The sequence below is a fragment of the Chamaea fasciata genome, unplaced genomic scaffold (genome assembly GCF_029207755.1).
Source record: "Chamaea fasciata isolate MVZ Bird 193981 ecotype frontalis unplaced genomic scaffold, bChaFas1.0.hap1 SCAF_3, whole genome shotgun sequence".
NCBI lineage: Eukaryota > Metazoa > Chordata > Aves > Passeriformes > Sylviidae > Chamaea > Chamaea fasciata.
The window spans coordinates 49,848,539-49,872,944 of NW_027094088.1; the positions used below are offsets into that span (position 1 = coordinate 49,848,539).

Genomic DNA, 24,406 nt, shown 5'->3' on the forward strand with positions numbered 1-24,406 from the left:
CCAGTGTGCTGTCCCCCTGACATGCACGGTGCCACACACTGCACCAAGGGCTGTTAAGAGCTTCTCAGAAGTGACTCAGTAGGTGTTAACTGTTTCTCCTTCTGTCAAAGAAATCCAAACCTGTGTGCATTTCCATGGGTAGGAAAAAATTAGGAGAGGGCTGGAAGCCCTGCCCTGTTTCAGTCAAACTCATTCATCAGCACAAAAAGGCACATGAACATAAGGAGTTCATCAAGAACTTTATCAAGAGTCTCATCATTCACAAACACTTTCCACACTTACACACCAATAAAACAATCTAATACAAGACTTACATTAACAAGTCTGCCACATTTTAATTCAATTGATTTGCATAGTATGACTAATTATGAACATTGCACAAGGCACACCATGATGCATCAAAAACATATTTGATCATTCTTAGTCAACACTCTTTATTTACATATAACAGAATGATATTGCATCAGGCCCTATAGCAGAACATATGTAACTTCAGCCAATGGTCAGTTAAATAAGGAAAGGCAGCAAGGAATTGGGAGCTCACAGGACAGTAATAAACAGAAATTTTGTAAAAGGCAGAAGTTATGAATTCTAATTGCCCTACAACAAATAGCCAGGGCAATGTTGTCACTGCTTCTGTCTGTTAAAAAAAACCCAAAAAACAAGAAAATCAACCAAGCTTATTTTCAGAATACATGGGTTTTATATATGTCAAGAGAACCAAGCATTTGTATAGCACTCAAAATCAAGCGCACTTATGTACATACTAAGCTTTTCAGTAGAAATAAATACTGCAAAGGAAAGGCTCCAAGCTTTTTCACAGAAACAGGGACATGAAAGAAAAGGCAATATGCCAAGACCAAATTAAAATTTTTTTTCATTGTTGTATTACCGACAGTATCTGATGGATGCAATCCTGTGAACTGTGTTAATTAGCAGTGCTTTTCTGACATCTTAGTTCCCCGCATGTTTCTTAGGGGATGACTAAGATGTCTGGACTTTTGGATAAGGGACAACAGCATTCAGATAGAGAGATGAGGAATATTTGGAGCATCAGAATTTTATTTTTCCCCTAACTAGTCTCACAGTGACTCTTCTTCTGGAGCAGAAATTCTTCCATCGCCTCTCTGAAGAATTTCATTGTCAACAAGAGTCAGGATTTCTAACTCCATTTATCTGAACAGCAAGGCAACCCGGTCCTTCATGTCATCTTAGCAGGCAACTTATGGTTGTTTCCTTTGAACTCCGACAGATCTCCTAGAAAACATATTTTCAAGCTTTCTCCCGAAAGCCCACTTGTTTTCATGAAAGCAAATATGGCATGACTCCAGAACCAACAGTGAGGGAGAGCTGCACAATTAAACCTGAACTAGTTTCATAAATACACCATTTCTCATGTGTGTGTAAGGTAAAGAATATAATATACAAATACCCTTTTCTGCCACATTCCCTGGCAGGCCACTGCATTCCTCCAATAGAAGTCACATAGAGGGCATCCCCTTCCTGAAGGAAGGATAGATACACAGAGTTCCCACAACAACAGCAGCAGCACACTGTGGCTTGTATTGTGGCTGTAGAATTACACATTCTTTTTTCAAGTGGAAAAGAAAGTACGTTGTTGAAAGGTTATACAGTATTTACATAATTGAGGCAGTTATTGCTCTGATCATTTAATTACCTTTAACACCGCAACTAATTTTCAGCTTTAAAGTATTACATTTATCTGGGATAATAATAAATCATGCAAATAAAATATTAGCCATCTCAGAGTACTGTAAACTTACAATTTCTGCAGTTCGAAACAGCACGTACACAAGTACATCTCTTTTCAAAATTAAGCCCAAGGAAAAAAAGCAATGCACATTACTTTTACTAATTTAGTTAAAATTCTCTTTCTGTATTGGAAGAGCCACATAAGCCAGCTGTTTGACTATCACTTAACAGGTCGGATTCTTTCTGTTTTGCTGGCACTGTTTGGCTTTGGGGATTTTGTGCATCTGTGTGTGTAGAGTTACTCTGGTTTTGAATTTTTTTGGAGGGGGATTTTTCTTGTATGGGGTCGGATTTTTGTAGCTGAGTTTGTGTTCCTTGTGGTTTGTTTCACACACACTTCTTTTTTTTACATCAGTAATGCTGGGCACAGGTGGGTGGAGAAGCCCGACTCTCGTTACACAATAAGCACATAAAAAGGCTCATTCAAACTTTCCCACAGTGCGTAGTCATTGCACAGACATTACTTGACCAATAAGAGATACCAAGACACAGTACCTGAACAGCTTTCTGAAGTCGAGGGATGGCTTCTATGAGGATTTTAACCTAAATTTAATTCAGTTGTATCATTTTCATTCTATGAGGTATTGATAAATCCGAGTCTCTATGCATTCAGTACTGCCTCAAAAATCGTTAATGTGGGACAAAGATATAATCATAGGCTCTGATACACAATACCAAAGTTTGAATAGGTTTTCATCAGAGGGGAAGGGTAGCAATAGAAGAATTGGAGATCCGCAACTTATATATTAAAAGGTAGAAAGGATTCGCCATGTGCTAATGTTCAGAAAATGATGGATAGAAATTACAGCACGCCCACCACACACAAGCTTCAACACTTGCAGCGTTTGTGAGCACACACCCTCTCCGTTTCCTCACACCTGGCGCTCCCACAGTCGCTGTTTACGGTACGGGCGAGCGCAAGGAGCCGGGGCGGAGGTGCCCTCGGGCGGTACCGCTGCACCGGAGCACCGGGACATCCCCCCGGGGCCGCTGGCTGGGCACGGGCACCGTCCATCCCCTCCTCTGGCCACGCTGACCAGCGGCGCCCTGCACCCGGCAGCTCCCCTTGGATAGAACACGAATCACCCGAGAGACAAAACCCGTGTGTCACAACACCGACGTGTAAATCCTCCCCAGCAAATCACGTTGGCACCGCCGGGAAAGAGCCATGGGAACCAGAGCACGCCTTCAGTTCCCAGCCACTGTAGGCTTTCTGCACTTCTGTGTTTTCCCTAATATTTTCTGTTTGTTGGAAAAAATTAAACATAGCAGGATGAAATGCGATTTATTCTCAGACGGAGAAAATACCAGGATAAGCAAGCAACAGATATGAAGTCCCATCAGCAGTTAAAGCACAAGCACCTCAAGTGTTTAGCTTTCACAAGCCACCTGGCACTAACATCATTTAAAGTGCAGATTTGTTTTGCTGCAAAAAGTAGAGAGTAATACTAAGCTCACTTAGAGGAAAGAACTAACCACAACAGTACACCAAAACATGGCATTAAAGCTTCTTTGCAACATTACAAACACAAAGCTCTCTCTGGTATCCCAGAGCTTAAGCAAATTGTTACCTGCGCACAGAGCTGGCCAAGGCAGCCCAGAGCACGCGTGGGGAACTCTCACAGGCAGAGACATGCTTATGTTTATGGATGGGCGGCCATAAAATGAGGTGTCTCAGAAGCCTCTCCATGCGGTATTCCCCACAAGAGGGCCCTTCTCTTCTCAGAAATCACTGAAGAGCTTGTTAGCACTATTAGATGCTCGAGTAGCTATGACTGAAAAATTCCAGCTGGTATAAGCTAGTATATCCCTTGAGCACTGTACTCACTTTGCCATCTATACATATACGAATGGCAGAATTTAAAAAAAAAAAAACCCTTCACCCTAATTATTAAGCCATTTACCCAAAGAAAGCTAGTTAAGTGCAGCAGACCATCTGCCAATAAAAGGGAGCCACTTGTAACATCTCCCTGCAAAACCCTTGTGGTGATGTTGAAGCTTTCCCCAGGATCAGGCCCAAAAGTCCATGTGTGTAGGCACAGGAGGCAAGGAAAGAAACAAAGCAGCCACACACCACAACGTACACACAGAGCTTTGTTTTTTCAACAGAGGCAATAGGTCGGCCAGTAGGTAATTTCACCAAACACAGACGGGATGTTGACCTTCCTGAGGAGCCGGATCCAGACACAGGTGTTCCGCTTGCAAGGGCGGAAGGCAGCCAAAGCCACCTGCATGGCCCTCCCTGGGCACACACATCTGCTCCCTCATGGATGGACCAAAGAGTCACGGAGCAGAACCCCGATGTGCTCTGAGGTTGCTCTTGTTTGTGAACGCCTGCAAAGCAGCCCCTGTGATAACTCAGAGACCTCAAAGGATCTCAGCAGACAACAAACAGCTTCACAGAAATTTAACTCTGGCACTTCACTCACAAAGAAGCTGCAAGTGAACTTTGACAGCACAAAGCAATTTAAATTCAAAATACTTAAGAACTTATGCAAGCAGATCCTCCTGTCTACAAGTGTCCCAATGAGTAAAAGTTCAACACAGCAGCTTGAAATAAAACTACAAAGCAAACTCAGAAGAAATCTAGACACAAATCCTTTTAAAACAGAACGTATGCAAAATACATGTCACCTGTTGGCTCATTTCTAGTTTTGGCAATTAATTAGAAACAGACTAATGATCCAGTTAAAAAAAAAATCACATCAGCAATGTAAGGTACAGAACTCAAAAAGAGTTTGTTAGAAATAGCTTCAAAAAACCAGACACTCAGCTCTTCCCGTGGAAAGTGAAGTCAATGTGGTTGCAAACTCTGAAACACATAGGAACACAGACACACATCCTTTCTGAACCTGAACTTTAGAGTGATGCCTGGGAGTGACTTGTAAGGATTTCTGAGCAAAACGACTATACTTCTAAGTCTAGTGAAGACAGCACTTGGATGAGTCTGCCCACAGTCATCGCTTGTGATTGCATGTCTGCATTACATAAAGCATGTTTTAAAAATATACAGAGGAAACACAATTAATCAGCCAACAGCCATATGGCCTATTCATATGCTGTTTTGATAGAAAACCTCACTCTTTGATTTAGAGATAAACTTGGACATATGTTAGAGAAGGACTAGCAAAGGGTGAGTAGAATAGGACTGTGGAGGAAGGTAAAAAAGGAAAAAAGGAAAGGACTAAAAGTTGGACTCGGGACTTCACAGTCCAGCAAGCAGCAAAAGCAAACAGCATCCGCGCCTACAACAGTGATACAGCGGTCGATCCCCTTACGTAAGCCAAAATCTCCTCCCTACACCCTCCTCGCCCTTAGGGTCAAAATAAAAGCGAGTTAAAATGCTCTCGCAGCGTACATCCCTCCTTAGAGGAGACGCAAGGACATCTCCCCGCTTTCCCTATAGGAAGCACGGGCTTGCAGCAGCCCGTCGCTCGCACGCGTTTGAGGCGCAGCCAAACCGCGGGGCCCCGCAGCGGGCCTCGCTCGGCAGGCGCCGGGGCGCTGCCCCCAGGTACCTTGACCCTGCCGAGCCGTCCCTGCGCCCTCGCCGGGATTCACCCGTCCCCGTTAGCAGCGTCTTGCGGGTATCCACCCACCCTCATTGCGGGAGCTCGGCGCTACCTCCAGCCCCGGTCAAAGCCCGCAGCCCGGCGGCCGCCCCCTCCAGACCCCTTCCTCTCTCCGGACGCCGGGCGGCTCCGCACCCCGCGTTTGCCCCGCCGCCGTGCGGGCGCCCCGCGGCACTCCGAGCCCTTGGAGCGTAGGTTTCAGAACGATCAGCGGCGACCCGGGAACGACGGCGCGGCCCCGCCGATGCCCCTGCGCGGGGTCGGGAGGAATCTCGCTGCTACGGCGGGCACGGTTCGGGCGCGCCACCCCCAGCAGAGCAGCTCTGCCCGCCGCCCGGACCGACCCTCCGGCCGTTCCCAGCCGGGCCGCGGCGGTGCCCGGGGGAAGCAGCGCAGCCCCGCACGGCCGCGCAGCGCCCCCGCACCTGTTGCGGACGAGGCCGCCGGGCCCCGCCGCGCTCCGGCTCCGCACGGCGCCCGCCGCCGCCCGGGAGCGCAGGGCCCTCCGCACCCGCGGGCCGCTCCGGCCACCCTCCCTCCGCCCCGACCGGCCGGCGGCCGCGGCTGTGCTCACCTGCGGGGCGCCGGCGCCCGCCGCTCCTGCCCGCGGCCTCCGCCATGTCTCCTCCTGCTCGCCGAGCGCGGCTGCTCCGCCCCGCGGCTCCGCGGCCCGGGGCAGGTGAGAGCCGCGTCCCCCGCCCCCGCCGGCGGCTCTGCCCGGCTGCAGGTGAGGGCGGGACCGGCGCCCGCGGCCCGGGAGCAGCCGCCTCTCACGGGCTGGAGGCGCTTATGCGGCGGCGGTGGTGCGGGGGCGGCTGCCCGCACTCCCGGCCCCCGCGGCGGCCCGGGCTGCCGAGGTGCCGCTGTTCACACAGGTGTGATTGGATTTTTTTTTTTCTTCAGAGCAGCTCCCGCCGCATTGGCAGAGCTCGTTCGGTACCGGCGCCGAGAGAAACAACAGGTTTGGGGATGCTCGCCATCTCGACAGTAAGTGGGAGGAGTGGCGGCCGCCTCGCAAGCCCAGGCGATGCGCCGCATCGTGTGGGAAAGAGCTGCACTGCTGTAGACTCGTTCCTGCGGCACGTGCTCTTAAACAGCCGGTTTTAAAGCTGCGTGCAACGCCTCGCTTCCAAAAAAAAAAATGGCTTTGTGAAGAGCTGTGGATGTATCTGTCACTTCTGTAAAGGTCATGGTCCTGTTACCTTTCCTGTGAGTTTGCCTTAATCTGCTTTATGCTGCTTTTCAGGGTCATAAGAGTATTTCTCTTCAAAGTGTTCTAGTCTGCATCAAAACATCATTTAATTTTGCATCTGCCTGTAGGTAGCACCAATCATCAGAAGTACAGGTGAAGGAGGGTGAGTGAATTGGGGAACTCACAGGATGCAGCTGTGGATGCAGGCAAGCAGGTGGAGAGGGGCAGCTCCCTTAGTCTGGTGCACTTGGACCAAGCTGGCTTCAGCCACCACGCAGAACATCCTCCTTTCACAAACTTCTAAGTTCAGAGCACAAGGTCTTCTAGGGCAAGGGAAGATTAATATTTTATTGTTGCACCAAGAGCCATTTGTGCTCTAAAACAAGGAGTTTGGGGCTTGAGTCATAAACGCACCCTGTGGCTGGTGGGCAGGAGAGTGTAATAGAAGAATAGGCTGGACTCTATGCTGAAAGGTGCAAAAGACAGCAAAAATCAGCACTCCCTTGGGTCGAGTTTTCACTTCTGTGCTCTCTTAAGAGAGGTGTAAAGGTATCCCTCTGTAAAGGTGTCAACTTGAGCCCTAGGTTACAACAGCACTGATCAAGGACTAAGAGGTTATCCAAGTTCAAACCCAGTGGTATGCCCTATGGTCAAAATGTTACCTTCAGCAAAATCCTGCACTAACATAATCTCAAATCCCTCAGTTGTGGTCCATATAGGCATCCACCCAACAGCATATTCTGGGAGCCAGGCTGAAGAATCCCAGGCTGACCTCTCTGATGCACACCATCCCAAAGTGTTATGTTGTGTTTTGTCTGAGGATGTAAAAAGTAATATCTGGTACAATCTATAGTAGTAGCATAGAAGTACATATAGAAGTAGCCTGATGCAGGGATCTTACGTAACCTTTTGTGCCCAGATCTAGTATCTGTATGGATTAGCTGTGCTCAGGGAACCACACTCAGACCAGAATTGCTGGAGGAGCAGAAGTGTACATGGGCTGGCCTGGGCATGGAGCAGATCCAACAGAGTCTCACCATGGAGAATACAGAGCTGATTGCTGAGCAATGCTGCAGAAGCCACCTCTGGGGAAGCCAGCAAAGAACTATAGGAGTTAATTCCCAGCTGGTGCCCAGCTAGGTCCCATGAAGACATTAAACGGAAATCTCGATCACATAACCTTTCTCCCTTACATAGTTGGCATTTCTGAGGAGCCTGAGTCATAGGGAACAGGCTGCATGCTTTCCAAGTAAACAGAGCAGTGCAATTACCTTCCATTTACAATGTGTGAAACCAGAGGTTTTCAAAGCTGGACCAAAACAGAATCATGCTTCACGCAAAAATCAAATTAAGAAAGTTCGTTGTCTTAGGGTTACTTCTCAATGAGTACAGTCTTTCTGGCCTTAAGTTTTGGGTTTTATGAGTCAGCTTCCACCCCTGGTCTTTCTAGTGTTTAAAATTACCTTGAAAATGTATTATTTTCTGCTCTAATAGCAGTAGAAATTAATAAATAGTAGCTGCGTTTCTTGTGAAATGCAGTGATGTTTTTGGAATGAGTTGATTACATCTGTGCCTAAAAATCAGTAGAACCATCTTCAGATTAAAAAAAAAAAAATCTGACTAAACTGATTTAATCTACTATTCTTTATCTTATTTTTTAAATACATAATTGTTGCATTTTAGCCAGCAAAAGTTACTGTATACATGTTAGGACAACATGTTTATGTTTTTAAAAAAAAATAGTTTTCTTTGAAAATACCTGCTAGACCTGAAAAATTAAGAGCATAAGCCTTTTACTGGTTACCAAGGCTTATGAAAAAAGAAGACACTTCTTGTCCAGGCAAGTCTTCCCCACAATGGAATTTTTTGCAGCTGCCCCAGAAGAATCTGTTGATACCCAGTGCTGGAATGGTGGAGCAACAGTGACAATGGATCGACAGGGAATACCCACCACCCTTTTGCATTACGTGTGTGAAAAAAATCATTGCATAAACAACAGCAGAAAAAGAAACAAACAGGCCACAATGACTATTCAGTACATGGAGGCAGGACTTTTCATTTCTCAAGTCAAGTATAGCACCCAGAGAAGTATTTTGTTTGGTCTTGGCTAGTTAGTACAGGAATTAGACTGAATAGAAAAACCAAGACAGTATTCAATGCTATGGTTATCATACTCAAATCACAGTAAGTTTAAGATGTGTCAGAAAGGTTCCCTTGATACTCAGTATGATTTTTTTTCTTTTTTCTTTTTGTTTTATTCCAATAATTTCCAGTCCTAAACCATTGTTATTATTTTAGAAGTCCAAAAATATAGGAAAAAGTAAGCCTTAGGTTATTTTTATTTTCAATTGTGTATGTCAGAGATAGCTTTAGAACAAGCTAACATTACTGTGGTTCAGGTGTTTACAACTGGTACAGTTCAGTAGTACATAAACAACTCTAAAACAAATGCACCATAGAACTTAAATTACCAAAATAAACAATATTAAACTATGTAGGTAGGTAAAAACAATTACCTTTAGGTCTTGCACACTAAAAGAAAAATATCTAATTATGATTGAAATTATAAAGCTCTACTACAGATAATATTGAGATATATTACAAAGAAATTGAAAAGTTGTTGTCACATTTTGGTTTTGTTCCAGTGATGTACTGTTACATGAAATCTTACATCAGTTTGTTGGGAAATTAACATCTGCTTACTTTAACTACAATATTTCATGAGTTTATAACTTTTGTGTGTATGTTTTCTAAAAATTTTTGAAAAACTTGCATGTAAAAATATTTAAAGTAAAATAATGTTGCAGGTTGTTTACAGATTCCTTATGGATTATAGGAGTAAAAGCAGTCAGGAAGCTGCAGTGTTTTTAACATTGGTAAACAAATACTGGATTAAAGTGCAACAGTCCTTCTGACAGCACACCTGCTCTGGCTGAAAGGAAATCTTTTCATCTCTGCAGAGAAGCAAAGAAAAATATCAGTGTCAGGCGTGTTTCTCTCGAAAGTCAGTGATAGCCTTCCAGAGTGTGCACAGCATTCCTCCTCTGTAAAGAAAAATCATAAAAACACTCAGGTATAAGGATACTCTCTAGCCTGAAAGCCTTCCAACTGAGGTGCTTTCTGATTTTCTTGCTCTGGTTTTGATCAATGATATTCAGTGGGAAGGCTGATCAAAGGTGAAATTCAACATGCATTACTAAAACAGAGAACAGAGTCCTTTTCTGATTACAGAAGAGGGCAATCTTTCCACTTGGCAGATGCCTGCTGTCTGGAATTCAGACTTCTGGTCCAAAGGACTTGCATAACCCACATCTGACTTCCAACATGAATGCAAATTGGTGACCTATACACCTGGCATGATTAGGTGAAATGTAGTGTTACAGTCCACGAGTAATGTTTCTGAAATTTGACAATGATAATAAACTATTGAAAGTTTTTCTAGGTCTACTTTTTTAAATAAAAGCAAGGCTCTAATGCGATATCTGGTGTCTCCAGTAATAGGGTAAATGCTTTACCTTAGAATTTTGCCTTCAATAAAAAAAAGCTTATTTTAAGATTTAAACAGTATCAGCTGTTCGGCAGAAATGTATCAGCATACAAAGACATACTGAAAAGCGTTACTTATTTTAAATTATTAGTACACAATGCAATAAATAGAGACTTAGTTAATTTTTCTTCTTAGGAAGCACAGTTCATTTAACTGTGAAGCATTACCTCAGTCTCAAACATTTCAGATCATCTCGTGTAACATAGCAGAGAACATCCGTTAAGGTATAGTCTTCAGCCAAGAACTGCAGAAAGAAATTTTAATGAACATTTTGTTAGAAATATTATTTAAATTCCTAAGCTCATCTTCCTAGAATAATCTGCCTCTAAAAATAGAAAATTAAATTTGGGAAAAACCTAAAATTGGGCTGAAATGTGGTACCCATAATGGAAAAACATTGCTTCTACAAATACAGTGAAACTACTTAAATTTTACACTGTATACTCTGCATCGGCATACAAGGCACAACTTGAAAGATGTAATGCTTTTACAGCTACTCAAAACTTTTGTCAACTGGCATTTCTACTGTTACCTCTGGTATCTCAGAATCACAGACTTCACTGAACACAAATTAGACTATAAGTAATATCACATTTATCCCATGAGGAAATGGAAACAGTTAAGACCTACCTTTTCAAAAATGGCATCTAAATTTGATGTAATTGAACTTGGAGGAACATTTGGTCTGATCTGTAGGAGTGTTAACTACATGCAGGTATTCCTAAATTAGCTGAAATCCTCAACACCTCTAAAGTTATATAATTTGCTGCAGAGCAGACTGATCTACTTCAGGATATTTCACTATAGCACAGTTAGCTAAGGGTGAACATGTATCCTGTATCAGCAGGAATGCTGCAGTGTGTGAAGACACTGAAAACCCAAGAGTGTCTATTTACCAGGATATTTTATTGCTTTATTCATAATCAGATTTAGGAACTATTAATGGTACTGGATATTTATGAAGGCCTTCACATTCATGGCTTTTTCCTATCCTCTGAAAACAAATTAATCTCTCAAAATGTGCTGAAGTAATTAAAAAGGTTTGGTATTTTTTTTAAACTGAGTCACAAAATAGTGACTGCAACTGTGCCAGGCAGTGAATAGGATCATTGCTACCTTGTTTATCGTGGCCTCGTCAGCCCCATGAACTCTCAGCCAGTTTATGAGATCAGGGTCTTCAGTCCCTGTGCCAGTGGAATGACGATGACAGACAGACAATCCAGGAATATCTGGAACAAGCATATTTGAGACAAGGTTTTGTGTTGCCAAAGCAACCTCTTGTCATTTTTGCCTCCTCAAGCACTTCCTTCAGTGAGCTTTCCCTTCAAGCTTAGAATACCAGTATCCCCAAAAATAAATGCCAATTCCCAAAGAACACACTTAATTACAATTTACAGACACTTACACGTTAATTTCTCAACTTGGTTAAGGGTACAGTAAAAGCAGTGTGAACATTGACACACAAATTTTTTCTGCCCCCTTCTGAAAATGACTTTGCTAGTACAAGCACATCAATTTCATTGCCACTGTTTCTACAGAAAGGTTGTTGCATCAGTTAACTGAACTGTTCAATGTAACTTGTACAATTGCTGCACAGGCAATGTCTTAGGCTGAGGATCAGCTGCTTTTGGGAAGCAACACTTAGAAGCACATTACACAGAAATATCAAATTGCATTAGCACTTCCACCTTCTTCAGGGCAGACACAGCAAACTCAGCTTCCCTCAGTAACATTTAAGTTGTATTTGCATCTCACCAATTAGATCCTCTTGAACTTTCAATGGAATAATTGGAACAGTCTGTAATTCAAGGAACATATATCTAAACATACTAGATTATCCTCCTCAGGAATAATACTTATTCAGTAGGATATGAGCCTTGTTTTGTATTCTTCCATATAACCACAAACAAAAATATTTAAATCATACCATTCCTTGTACTGTGATTAACAAATCCAGTAATTTGTTTCCACAGTGTACATTCTTACTTCAGAGCAAACCCTACCAGAAGCAGCACAATAAAGCATCTTTGCTGAGACTGGCTTAATAAATTAACAGACATTTAGCTGGCCACTTTTTCATCTATAGCCAGTGTGAAACTTTTCCTTAAAAATTCTTCTCACTTACCTATTGGCTGTGACCTGAGCTGTAGATTCCTGATCTCTTGATCTTTTTCTTCTATAGCTTGATGCAAGAGGACTTGAAATTCTCTCTCCTTTTGAACTAACTCCTCCAACAACCTATGAAGTAATAGGAACAAAGCAGTCATTTCCTTCAATAGCTTCAAATTTTCAGGAAAGATCTTACTACACCTAAACTGGAAACCTTCCTGACAAAGACAAGGACAGACTTCTTCAGCTTTCACAGGTATATTCTTTCACTATAGATTGATTATGACCTATATTAAGATATAAACATTCATACAGAAGCCCCAAACACACCAGCGTCCACATAAATTTTCACCTACTAAACAAGTGGCAAGAAAATTTCAGTGAAATTTCTACAGCCTGTGCTCTGTTAAAAAAACAAAACAAAACAAAACAAAACACCAACAAACCAAAACTAACTGAAACTGAGAACAAATATCAAAGTGGTTCTCATAAACCAAGGGTTAAACCTTTGTAAGAAAAAGGTGCCAGTTCACTTATCTCCAGCAGACATTTTCAAAGGTATGGAAAAGGTAGAGCAGTTATGAAAATGTGGTGAAAACATATGGTTGCATTTCATAAATATGAAAAACGTCCTCGAGCACACAAGGGCTGTCCATTCTTCACATATAAGGCACTTTGTGCCTGCCCTCCTAGGCTATATTAAGAGTGAGAAAAGAAGAGGCAAAATACTTGCCTACGCCCCTAAGCAATTACTTCGGAAAATGTCAAGCAGAAGTAAATTCAAACTCATGTTTGACCTCCTTTGTAACACAAACCCAGAGAGAAACCTGGAGAGATTCAGTGGCTAGCACCATTTAAGCTGATCAAAAGAAAATAGTCAGAATATAACGGAAAATTAGTATGCAGAACTGCTGTAATTTTTTCTCTTAGAAAAGTGGTTAAGCAAAATGCGGGATTTGTGAATGATATGTTATCAGGAACTTGGTCAAAATTTGACATGGAGAACACACTCATAAACCGGTAGTTAACTCCTGAGTAAACCTATAATTGACTCCCGAGTCTTCAGAAATTCTGCCTTGAAAGGATTGCAGCATCTTCATCCCTTTCTTGAAACCTCTGGCAGCCTGAGAAGTATGCAATAACTGTTTCATTTCAGCATGTTTCCTTTCATTTATCCATGTATTAAATTTTTAAAAAATTTATACCAGTTGATCACTGCAACCTTTTACTGAAAGACAGGAATTCAGTTAGAAAATGTGCCACAAAAGCCCCTTACCTGCCTTTGCACAGGGGTAAACTGAATCCCACGTGATTGCATAGTAAAAACATCTAGCCCTACTTTTAGCTTGCATGCAGGCCTACCAGAAACATATTTGCACTTGAGTGCTTCCACACCTGAGCTAACAAACCTCAGCAAGTCCACCCTGCATGGGAATAGAGCTACTTGGTGCATCTACCCAACCCCACAGCTTGGTTACTCTCAGTGCAAACTGATATTCCATCCAGAGAGGTCACCTTTCAGTTAGCTTATTCTTAGTCAATCTGGTTGAAAAAAGGCCTTCAGGGCCAATAAAGTAATCCATTATTTTCCCCTGATAACTGCTTGCTGCTTATGCCAATAAAGCTTTCATAAATATTTAAGCAATTGTCTGTATTATTTATTCAAAATTTCTGCATGAATGACTGGATGTGATTATTTGGCCAAAGGCTTTGCATTTGAGAAATTTACAGAAACAAAGTGCTAGCAAAAAAGTACCTCTACAAGCTGATCATTTCAAAGGCTGTTCCCCACCACAGGCTTGTGAAGTAAAGTGAATCAATCTAAAATATTTACATATTTCTTTAGGTATATCAATAAGACAATCAACATATTTCTCAGTGGTCACAAGTGAAAAAGTTAATTGTGACATAAGGACCCCAAAATACTGATACTTTATTAAAAACAGTACAGTCTAATGAATTACTTTAATTATGGCAACCTTCTCAGACACATGTGAAAGTAAAGTGCAATTTAACATTTTAATTCCAAATGGAACTGCAGCTCCAAAGAACATTCTACCAGCATAACAACTGTCTTATTGAAGGGATGTTCTGTTTCTGTCAAGGTCACATTCAAAATTTACTGAGGTCAGTAAGAAATCCAGTGGCATAAATCACATGCTGCCAAAGCAAAATATCTATTTTAACCAGACTGTTTGGTATATTTTAATGAAAAGAAAATGAAATATACAGAACATCATTTGGTTTGGATTTTTCTCTGACATTTCTTAAAAGAACAACAAAACCTTAAAGAACCACTTTTCGCTTGCACAAAGTGCAAGACATTTCTGGAAAAAAATACATTATCCAAATTTCTGGGTCATTTCATCTTTTAAACAAAACACCTATTTTCTGGATCTTTCTCTGATGAAAAGACCTTATTTAATACAAAGGTAATGGTTGCTGGTAAGCACAGATCCTGCTTGCAGTGATTTCTGTGCACAAAACAAGTCTGAAGCAGTTTTCTTGTGGAGTTTCTGTGTGGCTGTCTATTAGCTTGAGTTCACTTGCTGAGAATAGCTATAGAAAAGAACAGCAAGTTCTGCCTTAATGGAAACAAAACATAACACCATTCATCAGCCATACAGAGCACACCAAAGAGAGAAAAAGCAGAAGTTTGGCAGCAAGTCAGTTTTTTCCAAACCTTCCCTGAAAGGGCACCTGAAATCAAGTCTGACCTTAACTTGCATCACTATGGTTTTGTTGAAATTCATAAAACTATGTAAGTGATCAGTCACAGCTAAACAAGGATCATCGTTAAAAGGAACAACTTACACTGCAAAGGAATTTTGGCACTGTCACTAGTATTCTAGCTTATATATTTTGAAAGCTAACCAATACATACTGCTGTAAGCAGGCTAGTGTCCCTGTCTGCTGATGTCCAGACTTACCTGTTTGTCTCTAATTTTAGCCTGCCCAGCTGGACACTCAGTGATCTGTGAGCAGCCTGGGAGTCATGGGACACTGTAGAGCTGAGTGTGCTTACACCTGAGGTAGCTACTGCATCTTCCAAGACAATGCAAGGCTGCTGGATGGCTTGATTCTGAGGCTGTTCATCTTGATCTTCAACTTCTATATCATCCTGATCAGCTGTATCACTTTCAGATGCAAGACTAAAATGTGGCCTCAATTCTATTAAAATAGAAGCAAAAGAAAAAACACCAATGTTAAACATTAGTTAAATATTAAAACAAAAGCAGACCCACGTGATTATTTACAGATTATCCTATAGTTTTGGTTACAACAGACCTGAAATATCTGTAACAAGAAAACAGATATTTTCTAGGGGCTTAAGATTACTCAAAATGTAACAGCACCTTCGATTATGCAGATTATTATTCTGTTAGCCTATTGAATGTTCAAGAGCTATAAAAACAAACATCTGGATGAACATGTATCCAGATTTGGCTACCTCTTCATGTCAAATTGTGCTGAAGCATCACGTACAGCAGAGTTTCTTTAGCTTAACTCCATCCTCAGCAGTTTGTACTTTTTTATGTGTCTGACTTGAAACATTTTATTAAACAAATAACGATTATTTCTTTTCTATCCAGGTATTCCTGCTGTAGCTGTTCTGGCATACTTAGCATTCCATTGTTTTAAGAATACCATATTCACCAAAAAATTGCATCCAAACACAGAGAGGAAATTACAAAAAGGCCTTTCTCCCAACAGTTTAAAGCACACTTCCCTTCTACCTATCAGAGGGAACACTGCCTCTTTTGTAATGATGCGCATCCACAAAACTAAGAACACGAAGTTATACCCTGGTTTCTGTTGTTCCCTGTTTAAACTACCTATCAGAGCCTACCAGGTATGCAAGATACGTACACAAGGCACTTCTACACAACCTATTACTGTAACAACATCTGCGTTAATTCTAAGTATTTAATACAAATCTTCCTTTCTTCCTTCCTTCAATTGTGGTTCTTTACTGCTAAGAACTCCCTCTAGTCTCCACATCAAAATGTACTTTTTTTTCTGAATCACACTTGCTTTATGCCCTTTCTGCTGAGTAACTAATCTAACAAGTATGTTTCTCTTCTTTCCAGAAGAAACATTTGTTCTGTGTTCAATTTCACCTCTTCATTTCAATGCTACATACCATTTTCAAGGCTGAATGTAATAAGATCAGCAGAGCTGTGCTTCCTGTAAATTCAGGAAAGTAGATTTGTTATCTAACAGTTACCCAAATATTGCTAGGCAAATATGTCTGAATTTGCTTTGAACTTCTGTTCTTATTAGCAGGATGCAGAAGTTCTTTGCCGCTTTTCACTACCAGGCAGTATAAAATTGTATCATTCCTTAACCATCCCATAACTTTTAGAACTGCTAAGGCCAGTGATAAATCTCCACTTCATAAGAAAAAAAAAAAAAAAGGAAAAAAAAAAAAAGAAAAAAAAAAAAGAGGGAGACAGAAGCAAGGGAAAGCAATCAGAAGTAGGGTAAGGCAATTAGGGAAGCAGCAGATGATCAGGGCCTGAAAACTACTGGGGCACAGAGGCTTTTGTTTAAGCTTGACCACCTACAATTAATTCTGACACTGAGCTGTACCGGCAAGAACAGACTATTAAGGAGGAATTCTACAGTTACTGCTATTACACAGCAATGAAGTACATGCCTGTAAGAGGTGTTCAGCATTCTAATCAGAAGACAGAGTTCCTTTGTGACTTGAAAGTAACACAGAAACTCTATTCATTTCTTGTTGGTTGAGCTAGAGATATGGAAAATAAGGAGAATAGGAATAGCTGCAACTTCACGGTAACATATTTGAAAATATCACCACTAATTCCAGCATTAGAAGTTAAGAAGAAACAGAAAAACCAAATTTGGAAATAGGCAGAGAAGTAACAGAATGGGCTACAATTTCATCTAAACAGACCCCTTCTCTCAGTGAAGCCATACATTCTAATTCCACATTTAAAATACAATGTACGAACTGCAGGCACTGCAGACCTGTTCATTTGGTTTTGGCAGGTTTCAAGTCAGGCAAGTCAGGGGTTTGGGGTTGTTTGGGGTTTTTTGGGGTTTCTTTTAATACAGCTTCTGACCATAAGCAATAGGCAACATTTTGCACCTCAAAAAATTAGGTCCCAGAGCACCTTAACCTACTACTACTCACCGTGTTGCAGAATCATTTAGACCACACATTGTGGAAAGGTGCTTTCCAAAATAGCTTGAACAATACACAGATCAGTTTCTGAATTGCGAAAGAGACGGTGAACAGAAAAAAGGCCACTGCTGGTTTCAAAATCTTAAGTGAAGCATCATAATCACAACTCTAAAGCATGTTTAAAGAGATCAGCTGATAAACATTTGCTGAGTATTAGCAATGACTCACCTGGAACCAGAATTGTAATAGCAGTCTGCACAGCTTTTCTGATGATGCTGTCCAATGCAAACATCCAATGTGGCTTAATATTATGATTTCGGAGAACTTTATTGACCTAGTAAGAGAAAATTCAGTTCAAATATTACATACCCCACAACTTAATATGAGAATATATGTCATATAAAGTGTTTAAACTTCTAGATGCTGTGTCCCAGGAGATGATTATAATTATTTCTTGATAGCAACATTACCAACTTCATCCTTTTTATTACAAGTCATGCAATATTTTGTATTTTTCATCAAGTACTGGTTTCTCTGTTTGGTGACTTTTGATGGCTGTGATACTTAACCTTCAAGGCTGTGGAGAGAAACTTCAAAAGAATGTGGGCAAGACAAATAACAAGGACTATGTTATGAAAGGCTTGTAGCTGAAGCTAATTAATCTTGTTACTTTTTTTGGCATCACTTTCACTGCTTGCTCTGAGCACTACTTGTCTATTCTAAAGTACAATTGTAGGAAATATCAAAGAACTAATGTAATGCCACTCCTACTTAATTCTGAAACTATTTAATTAATGTTAGTTTAAACAATTAGGAAACTTAATTTGTGTGCTGTACCATTTTCTCTTTCCCTCTACTTCTTACTTTGTGCAATCTGGTGGTTTTCTACACTGGGTTGCTCCTAGTTGCCTACAGGCCTGCTTAAAAACTGTTTTTAGCCATACTCTCAGATGCCTCTATGGATGCTCATGCCACTTGCACAAACATCTCTACCTCATGGAACTGAGTTTGGAAGTTTTCTGGTTCCCAAATGACAAGGGAGTGCCTAGCCAACAGTAAGCAGCAACAGGACAAAACTCAGGGCTGTTCTCCAGGCATGGAAGCAATCCAAACCAACAAGGCAAGAGCAGAACTTAAACAGTTGCAGGAAGCAACAAATATAACTGTATTTACAAAATTATCAAGTTACAGCATTATAAAAAAAGGAGCGACTGCTAAAAAACATGGCAAAAAGATACTTCACTCTACCTAAAAAAGGGATTAGCTAAATTCCCTCATATTTTGATAACCTTTCTGTAAAAAATGACTGAAGTTACACAAATGATGCCTTCAGAGGCTATGTAAAAGTTATTAATCCTATTATTCTCACTGCCAAAAGGCAAGAATATTCAGTAATGCAGTAATTTATGCAGGTACCTACACTGGCTTTGGTTGGGATGGAGTTAATTTCTTTCACAGCAGTCCCCATGGTGCTATGTTTCAGACTGTGACTAAAACAGCCTTGATAACACACACATATTTCAGCTCCTGCTGAGCAAAGCTTAAGTGCTGTCAAGGCTGCCTCTGTTCCTCTGCCCCAGCAGCGAGGGGGCTCTGGGTGAACTAAAGGCTGGAGGGGCACACAGCTGGCACAGCTGACCTAGGAAATATTCCCTTCCATTTAAGATCATGCTTGGCAATAAACTAGAGGCTGCTTCTTCTAAAGGAGCTGTTGCTCAGGGATTGGCTGGGCACTAGTCTGCAGTTGGTGACTGCTTTTGCAACACTTATGAGCTTTTTTCCACCCTTTCACTTATTTAACAATCTTTATTTTGACCCACAGATCTTCTCACTTCTGGTTCTTCCAATTCTCTCCCTCTTCCTTTTGGGGAGGGAGTGAAGGAGTGACTGGGTAGGGGCTTTCCTCTACCTGCCAGCCAGGGTCTACCCAGCACAGCAGTGCCTATGTCTCCCCAATTCTATTGCCAATGGCCACAAGATGGCACTTGGACACTGTGTTTGGATTCGGAGAGCTGTCAGCAGTGCCAGGGGAGCCTGCCCTGGGCCGGACACCTGGACAGCAGCTGCCCTAAAGGCTTGCCCACTGTCCTCCGAGGCAGTACAACTCCCCTGTGCGAGCACTTTGCACCTTCCCAAACTGACTGTTACCAAGACAGTGACATGTTTAGCTAAGTGGAGCTTTATTGAGAATTGAAGAAGCATAATCTAACTTAGTCAAGATCACAACCATCCATAGTAATGTGACTTAGTTGTTTATATTACATCACAAAATTCCTTTTTCTTGGTTGGTCTGATAAGAATGTTGTGATCATTAAACATCGTAACCTAAGATCACCTTATTAAGCCCCCAGAGCAAGGAAACTATTTTCCTCACTTTTAGCAGTAGTTCAGTCTCTGCATCATAGGATTTAAGATCTGGCTTGATCTTAGGTCTTGATACTGTCCTGGATTTCAGTGTAGTGCTATAGAAATCTATTGTATGGCCAAAAGAATTAAGATTGCATACATATATAAAGCAAAGTTTTTCTTTTAACTTTTCATGGGTTTAGTTAAATAATAGATAGTAATGAAAGAGACATTGGTTAAAAAACAGCAACTTGTAATGATGAAGTTAACAGAAAGTAAGTCTTTTACTGATAAGAATACAACCCAGGAAATTATTGCCAAACAACTGATGCCCAGCAACATCTCTATCAGAACAGCAATACAAGTATTTGTACTATTACCCCCTCCATTGTTTTCTTAACCTTGTATGCTTGTTTTTCCTCTTCCAGTGTCAAAGGAATATTAATATGACGTTAATAGAGAGAGCTGAAAACATACTCAAAAGAATCAAAGAGAAAACTTTTGATTTGTAGAAAGATCTCTTTCACAGATTTATTTAACATTTTTTTTTCATAAAAGCATCTAATTCTTGTTAGTGTAGTCTATGCAACCATTTACATGCCATACCATACTTCCTGACAGCTCTTCTACTTGTCTGAGTGCTCCAGGTTTAATTTCTAAAAGAATCATCCACCTCAAATACCTACCTGAACTGTCATTTCATTTTTGCTGCATGACTTTAGTCTGGACAAGTGATACTCAGCACAGCTGCACCCTCCCATGTTCATTATTCATCTTAATCATTAAACCTAACTGCTTGTGAGCTAACACTTAAATGCATACCTTAAGAAAACATTTGCTGTTCATAAACTAGCTATTTAAAGGCTACCCTTGCATGTGTTTAGTTGTTCAATGTAGGAAATGATAAATCTTGCATTTATTATTGGTTAAAAAGGAACAATTTTAATTCCTCCTTATCCTGCTTAATATAAATTGAAATAAAAATTTCTAGTTTGGCAGAAATCAGCTGCTAATCAAAAATACTAAAATAATAATTCAATACAGGTAAACAGACTTCTATGGGGGGCAATGCATTCATTTGTAAGAGAAGTTCAAGAGATCTGCATTTATGTAGGATAGATCTGACATTCCTTGCTGGTCTTATTTCCCAGAAAACCTTCCAAAATGAGATTTTTAAAAAGGCTCTCCTGCCTTACTATTATGACACAATATTCACACAATTATTCTGAACCTTCTATATCTTTAATTAGCAAAATCTCAGTAGTTTCAGGGTCTGTGTCCTGCCAAAGTATCACAAAGCAAAGTCACTGCTGTGGATTCAGATTTTGCTATTACAGTTTTAAAGCCTTCAAATATTTTTGTTTCAGCAACTCTGGGTGTAAGTTAAGTTCTCTTTGGTCCTGGTTTGTTTAGGTTTTTTCAGTTTAGATGCACAAATTTCTTAGTAAAAATGACCACTTACAGCATCTTGAAAACCAAACAGCACAAGCTGCACTTGGCTTATCCCATGGCTGTCAAAGTCCAACTCTAGCTTCAATTTTGACAGCGTGGTTGCGATGATTTTGCGATCAGTGGACCGTACAAACTCTCTCAGGCTGGAAACGAGTGTTGTGATATGTTCCCATTTTAGCTTGGGTTCTTCAGCTCCCTGGCAGAAGAGAGAGGAAAAGGAATAGCTTTGATAGTCATCTTTTGAAACATACATCCAGAAGGACTTCAGCCAGTAATATCAGTTGGCAATATGGGTTTTCAGAAACTCTGCTGCTGCGGTTAAGGGAAAGGTGCAGCTGCAGGTGAGGTACTGGTGGCAGCACAACTGCAGCAGCATGGAGCTCTGGGGCTGAGCTCCCTGGTGACACAGGTAGGAACTCAATGGACAAGTAGCTGACTTTGTTTTACACCAGCTGCTGAAGAATGCAGTGCACACTGTAGTATGCATGTGTTTTCGTACAGCAATAAAAAGATATGAATAAATGTACAGTGCTACTAATTTCTGTGTGCCTTTCAGAGACAATCTGCAAAGTCCTACAGCAGCATTTAAAAGAAGGGATTGGTCAAAGTTATGCAGGAGCCTCACAAAGGGACTGGTTGTTTCTTATATAATTTCTTAATTTCCTTTAATACAGAGCTTCTACACTAAGCTGTTCTTAAAGCAGGTCTACAAAGATCTCACCTTTCTCGTATAAATATTCATTTGTCTATTTTTAAAATCTTTTGTATTTTTGCATGAGCTACCAAAGTAGCAAAAAGCTCAAATGCATTCATCAGAATAACCAACCTAAGGAGAGCACTGTATTTGCTCTCATAAGTAAAGTTATGCCAACTAAATGCAAATTTCAAAGCCAGATCTTAAACTGAGCCAGAGCTGTAGTTGAACATAAAGTATTAGATGCTTATTCTGAAGGAAGTAAAGTAAATATTTATATAGACTGAGGATATCCAACACTGATTTCTGTAAGAGAAGGACATATGGTGTTTGGTTCTATTGCATTTGCTGGTTTTATGCCATGAATGTTATGGCTGGCCAGACACCAAGAACTCTTGTTTAACAGTAACGCTGAGCTTTTAACTATAGTCAATTAATTCTGATCAGCATGAAACAAAGATAATTTGATTGAAAAAGAAGCTTAAAATAAAAGCAAAAGTTCTAGATCAGTCAAAGATACCACTGACTAAAACATCCACCTGAGGTAAAAGATCCTAGCCTCTGATCTCGATCTGCTTTGAAGAATTCACCTGATGATTTTCTGTGCAGAAGTGGATCTCTCACTATTCTGCAGTAGCCAATCTTCTTTTCAGGTAAATAATTAAAAAGCCATTAGAGAAGCTAGGTAAATGTACACTGTAGCCCTGGACTAGAAGATCCAAGTCCATCAAGGCACTAGGCACTATGGGGACAGGATGAGCAGTATGGCTTGCTAATTATAAACAGTGACCCATTTTGAGAGGGCATTCTTCTCCCGTAGCTCTCATACCCAATGACTTTGCTGAAACCGTTCTTGTGAAAAGTGTTTGTGAAGAGAAAGACTCTATGAAATCCTAAATCCTGATGAGGCCTAACAAGCAAGCCAGTCTTTTTCTATTAGTAATTTCTTGCATTTCTCAAGTGAGAAAATAGTCTTTGGGAGTCAGAGCTCTGCATCCTTTTGAAGGGCAGCCAGTCTCATGAACATGAGCTTTGAACTCTTTGGATCTAAAATTCTGTCTCCCTGCTTCTCTCAGGCTGTTCCAGCCCCAGCTGAGAAAGGCATGAAACACTGAGCACTCAGTGTTTCATGCTCTCTGGGATTTGTGATTGAGTTTCAGCCTGTCACAATCACTGATTATTACTTGCATACACAAAAACTGTGTCTGTTACAGCAACACTTTCACAAAGCACAGATCACAAGTATCTTTCTCGCTGCCTTATCTTTTAACCTTTTCTGTAGTTACCAAGATAACTGTGGGTTACTCATTCCCCCCTCCCAAGAGTTAGAAGCTGGTTTTATTTGCATGGCACCAATTTCCAATTACAGTAACTGTAGTACATGCATAATAATCATATTGGTTTGCATCAGTTTCTAAAAACTAGTATCATTAGAAGCTGAGTCGTCATGTTTTATACAAATATTTTAAACCAACAATACTTTGCCTTGAGAATGAAGTGAATCAATTAACTACTAACACACACACAAACAAGAACAAAAAATTCTGCCATCCAATTACAGTGTCGCAACACTTAGCAGTGTAGTCATGACCTGTTATTTCTTCAGTGTTGTCCTGAACTGATACATCATCATAATGAATCATCCCCACAAAGGAGTGCCAAAAGGTCATTCTGCAATTATTTTGTTGTTTGCTGTAGCTCTCACAATTACTATATCTTCCTTCCATACATGCTCCCAACTGCTCTGAAGAATAGCTGCAATTTATTTTCTCCCTAACCCACTCTTTCCCCTGTTATGGCTGTTGGCCAGGAGGTAATGGTGTATCCATTTTTTCTACACAATAGCCTAACATAAGCCCAGAGCAGACCAAATGACCTAAACCTCCCTCTGTCAAACCAGTCAGCCAGGACACAGAACTTTAAAAGAGGGTCAAGAAAATGCACTCCTGGAGATGATCTACCTTATATGAGTAGGCCTGACTCAGTCAAATTTGAAAAGCACTGGCAAAATGGATTGTCATGAAAACATGCTTTTCTGTTGCCTTGCCAGTACAAATACCCAGGTATTAGTATATATATGTATATTAATAACAAACAAAAAAGGCATATGTAATGCATTGTGAACAATTTCAAAGCCTGTTTTTAATAGCCCAAATTAAACAGTAACTGTGAAAGTTTACATGGTGTATGCTTTCTAGTTTAATCAAACTTCATTTCTAATTGCTCTACCATGTTTAATTTCAAGAGCTCCAGGTAACTGCAGAGAAGTCTTAGAATTCCATAAAATTCTTGCTGCCCTCTGAAATTACCTGAGTCAAAGCTTCCATGAGGTTCCTCACCACCTGCTCCTGGTCCTCAGTTAGTATTCTGTGGAGAGTGGCTCTCCTTTCACTATCTTTCTTCAGCATGAAAAAGCCAGAATCTTTCTCTTCAGGTGAAGGAGGTGCACTGTGATCCTCAAAATGTTCATCTGGGATGCTGAATGAAAGACACAGTGAAAAGAAACAATATAAAAACCAACCTGATGCAGCATTTCTAATCTACTGTGTAAGAAAAATGTCAGGTAGCC

The 24,406-nt window shown here is 40.8% G+C and overlaps 2 protein-coding genes across 3 annotated transcripts in view; both read right to left on the reverse strand.

Annotated features, from left to right (window-relative positions):
• The window catches only part of MAP7 (microtubule associated protein 7), a 109,883-nt gene extending 103,802 nt beyond the window's left edge, over positions 1 to 6,081 (reverse strand). Inside the window, exon 1 of the mRNA XM_066178942.1 lies at positions 5,920 to 6,081. Coding sequence (XP_066035039.1) covers positions 5,920 to 5,965 — 46 coding nt within the window. The 5' untranslated portion in view covers positions 5,966 to 6,081. The remainder of the gene's footprint in view (positions 1 to 5,919) is intronic.
• A 2,140-nt stretch (positions 6,082 to 8,221) lies between these two features.
• MAP3K5 (mitogen-activated protein kinase kinase kinase 5) overlaps positions 8,222 to 24,406 on the reverse strand; it is a 99,715-nt gene continuing 83,530 nt past the window's right edge. The window contains exons 23-30 of one of the 2 annotated variants that reach the window (XM_066178944.1): positions 24,147 to 24,315; positions 21,154 to 21,339; positions 17,574 to 17,679; positions 15,124 to 15,364; positions 12,210 to 12,322; positions 11,201 to 11,313; positions 10,252 to 10,328; positions 8,222 to 9,581 (exon numbers count right to left, since the gene is read on the reverse strand). In XM_066178944.1, coding sequence (XP_066035041.1) covers positions 9,521 to 9,581; positions 10,252 to 10,328; positions 11,201 to 11,313; positions 12,210 to 12,322; positions 15,124 to 15,364; positions 17,574 to 17,679; positions 21,154 to 21,339; positions 24,147 to 24,315 — 1,066 coding nt within the window. In that variant the 3' untranslated portion in view covers positions 8,222 to 9,520. The remainder of the gene's footprint in view (positions 9,582 to 10,251; positions 10,329 to 11,200; positions 11,314 to 12,209; positions 12,323 to 15,123; positions 15,365 to 17,573; positions 17,680 to 21,153; positions 21,340 to 24,146; positions 24,316 to 24,406) is intronic. The other variant, XM_066178945.1, reaches the window with a different exon arrangement.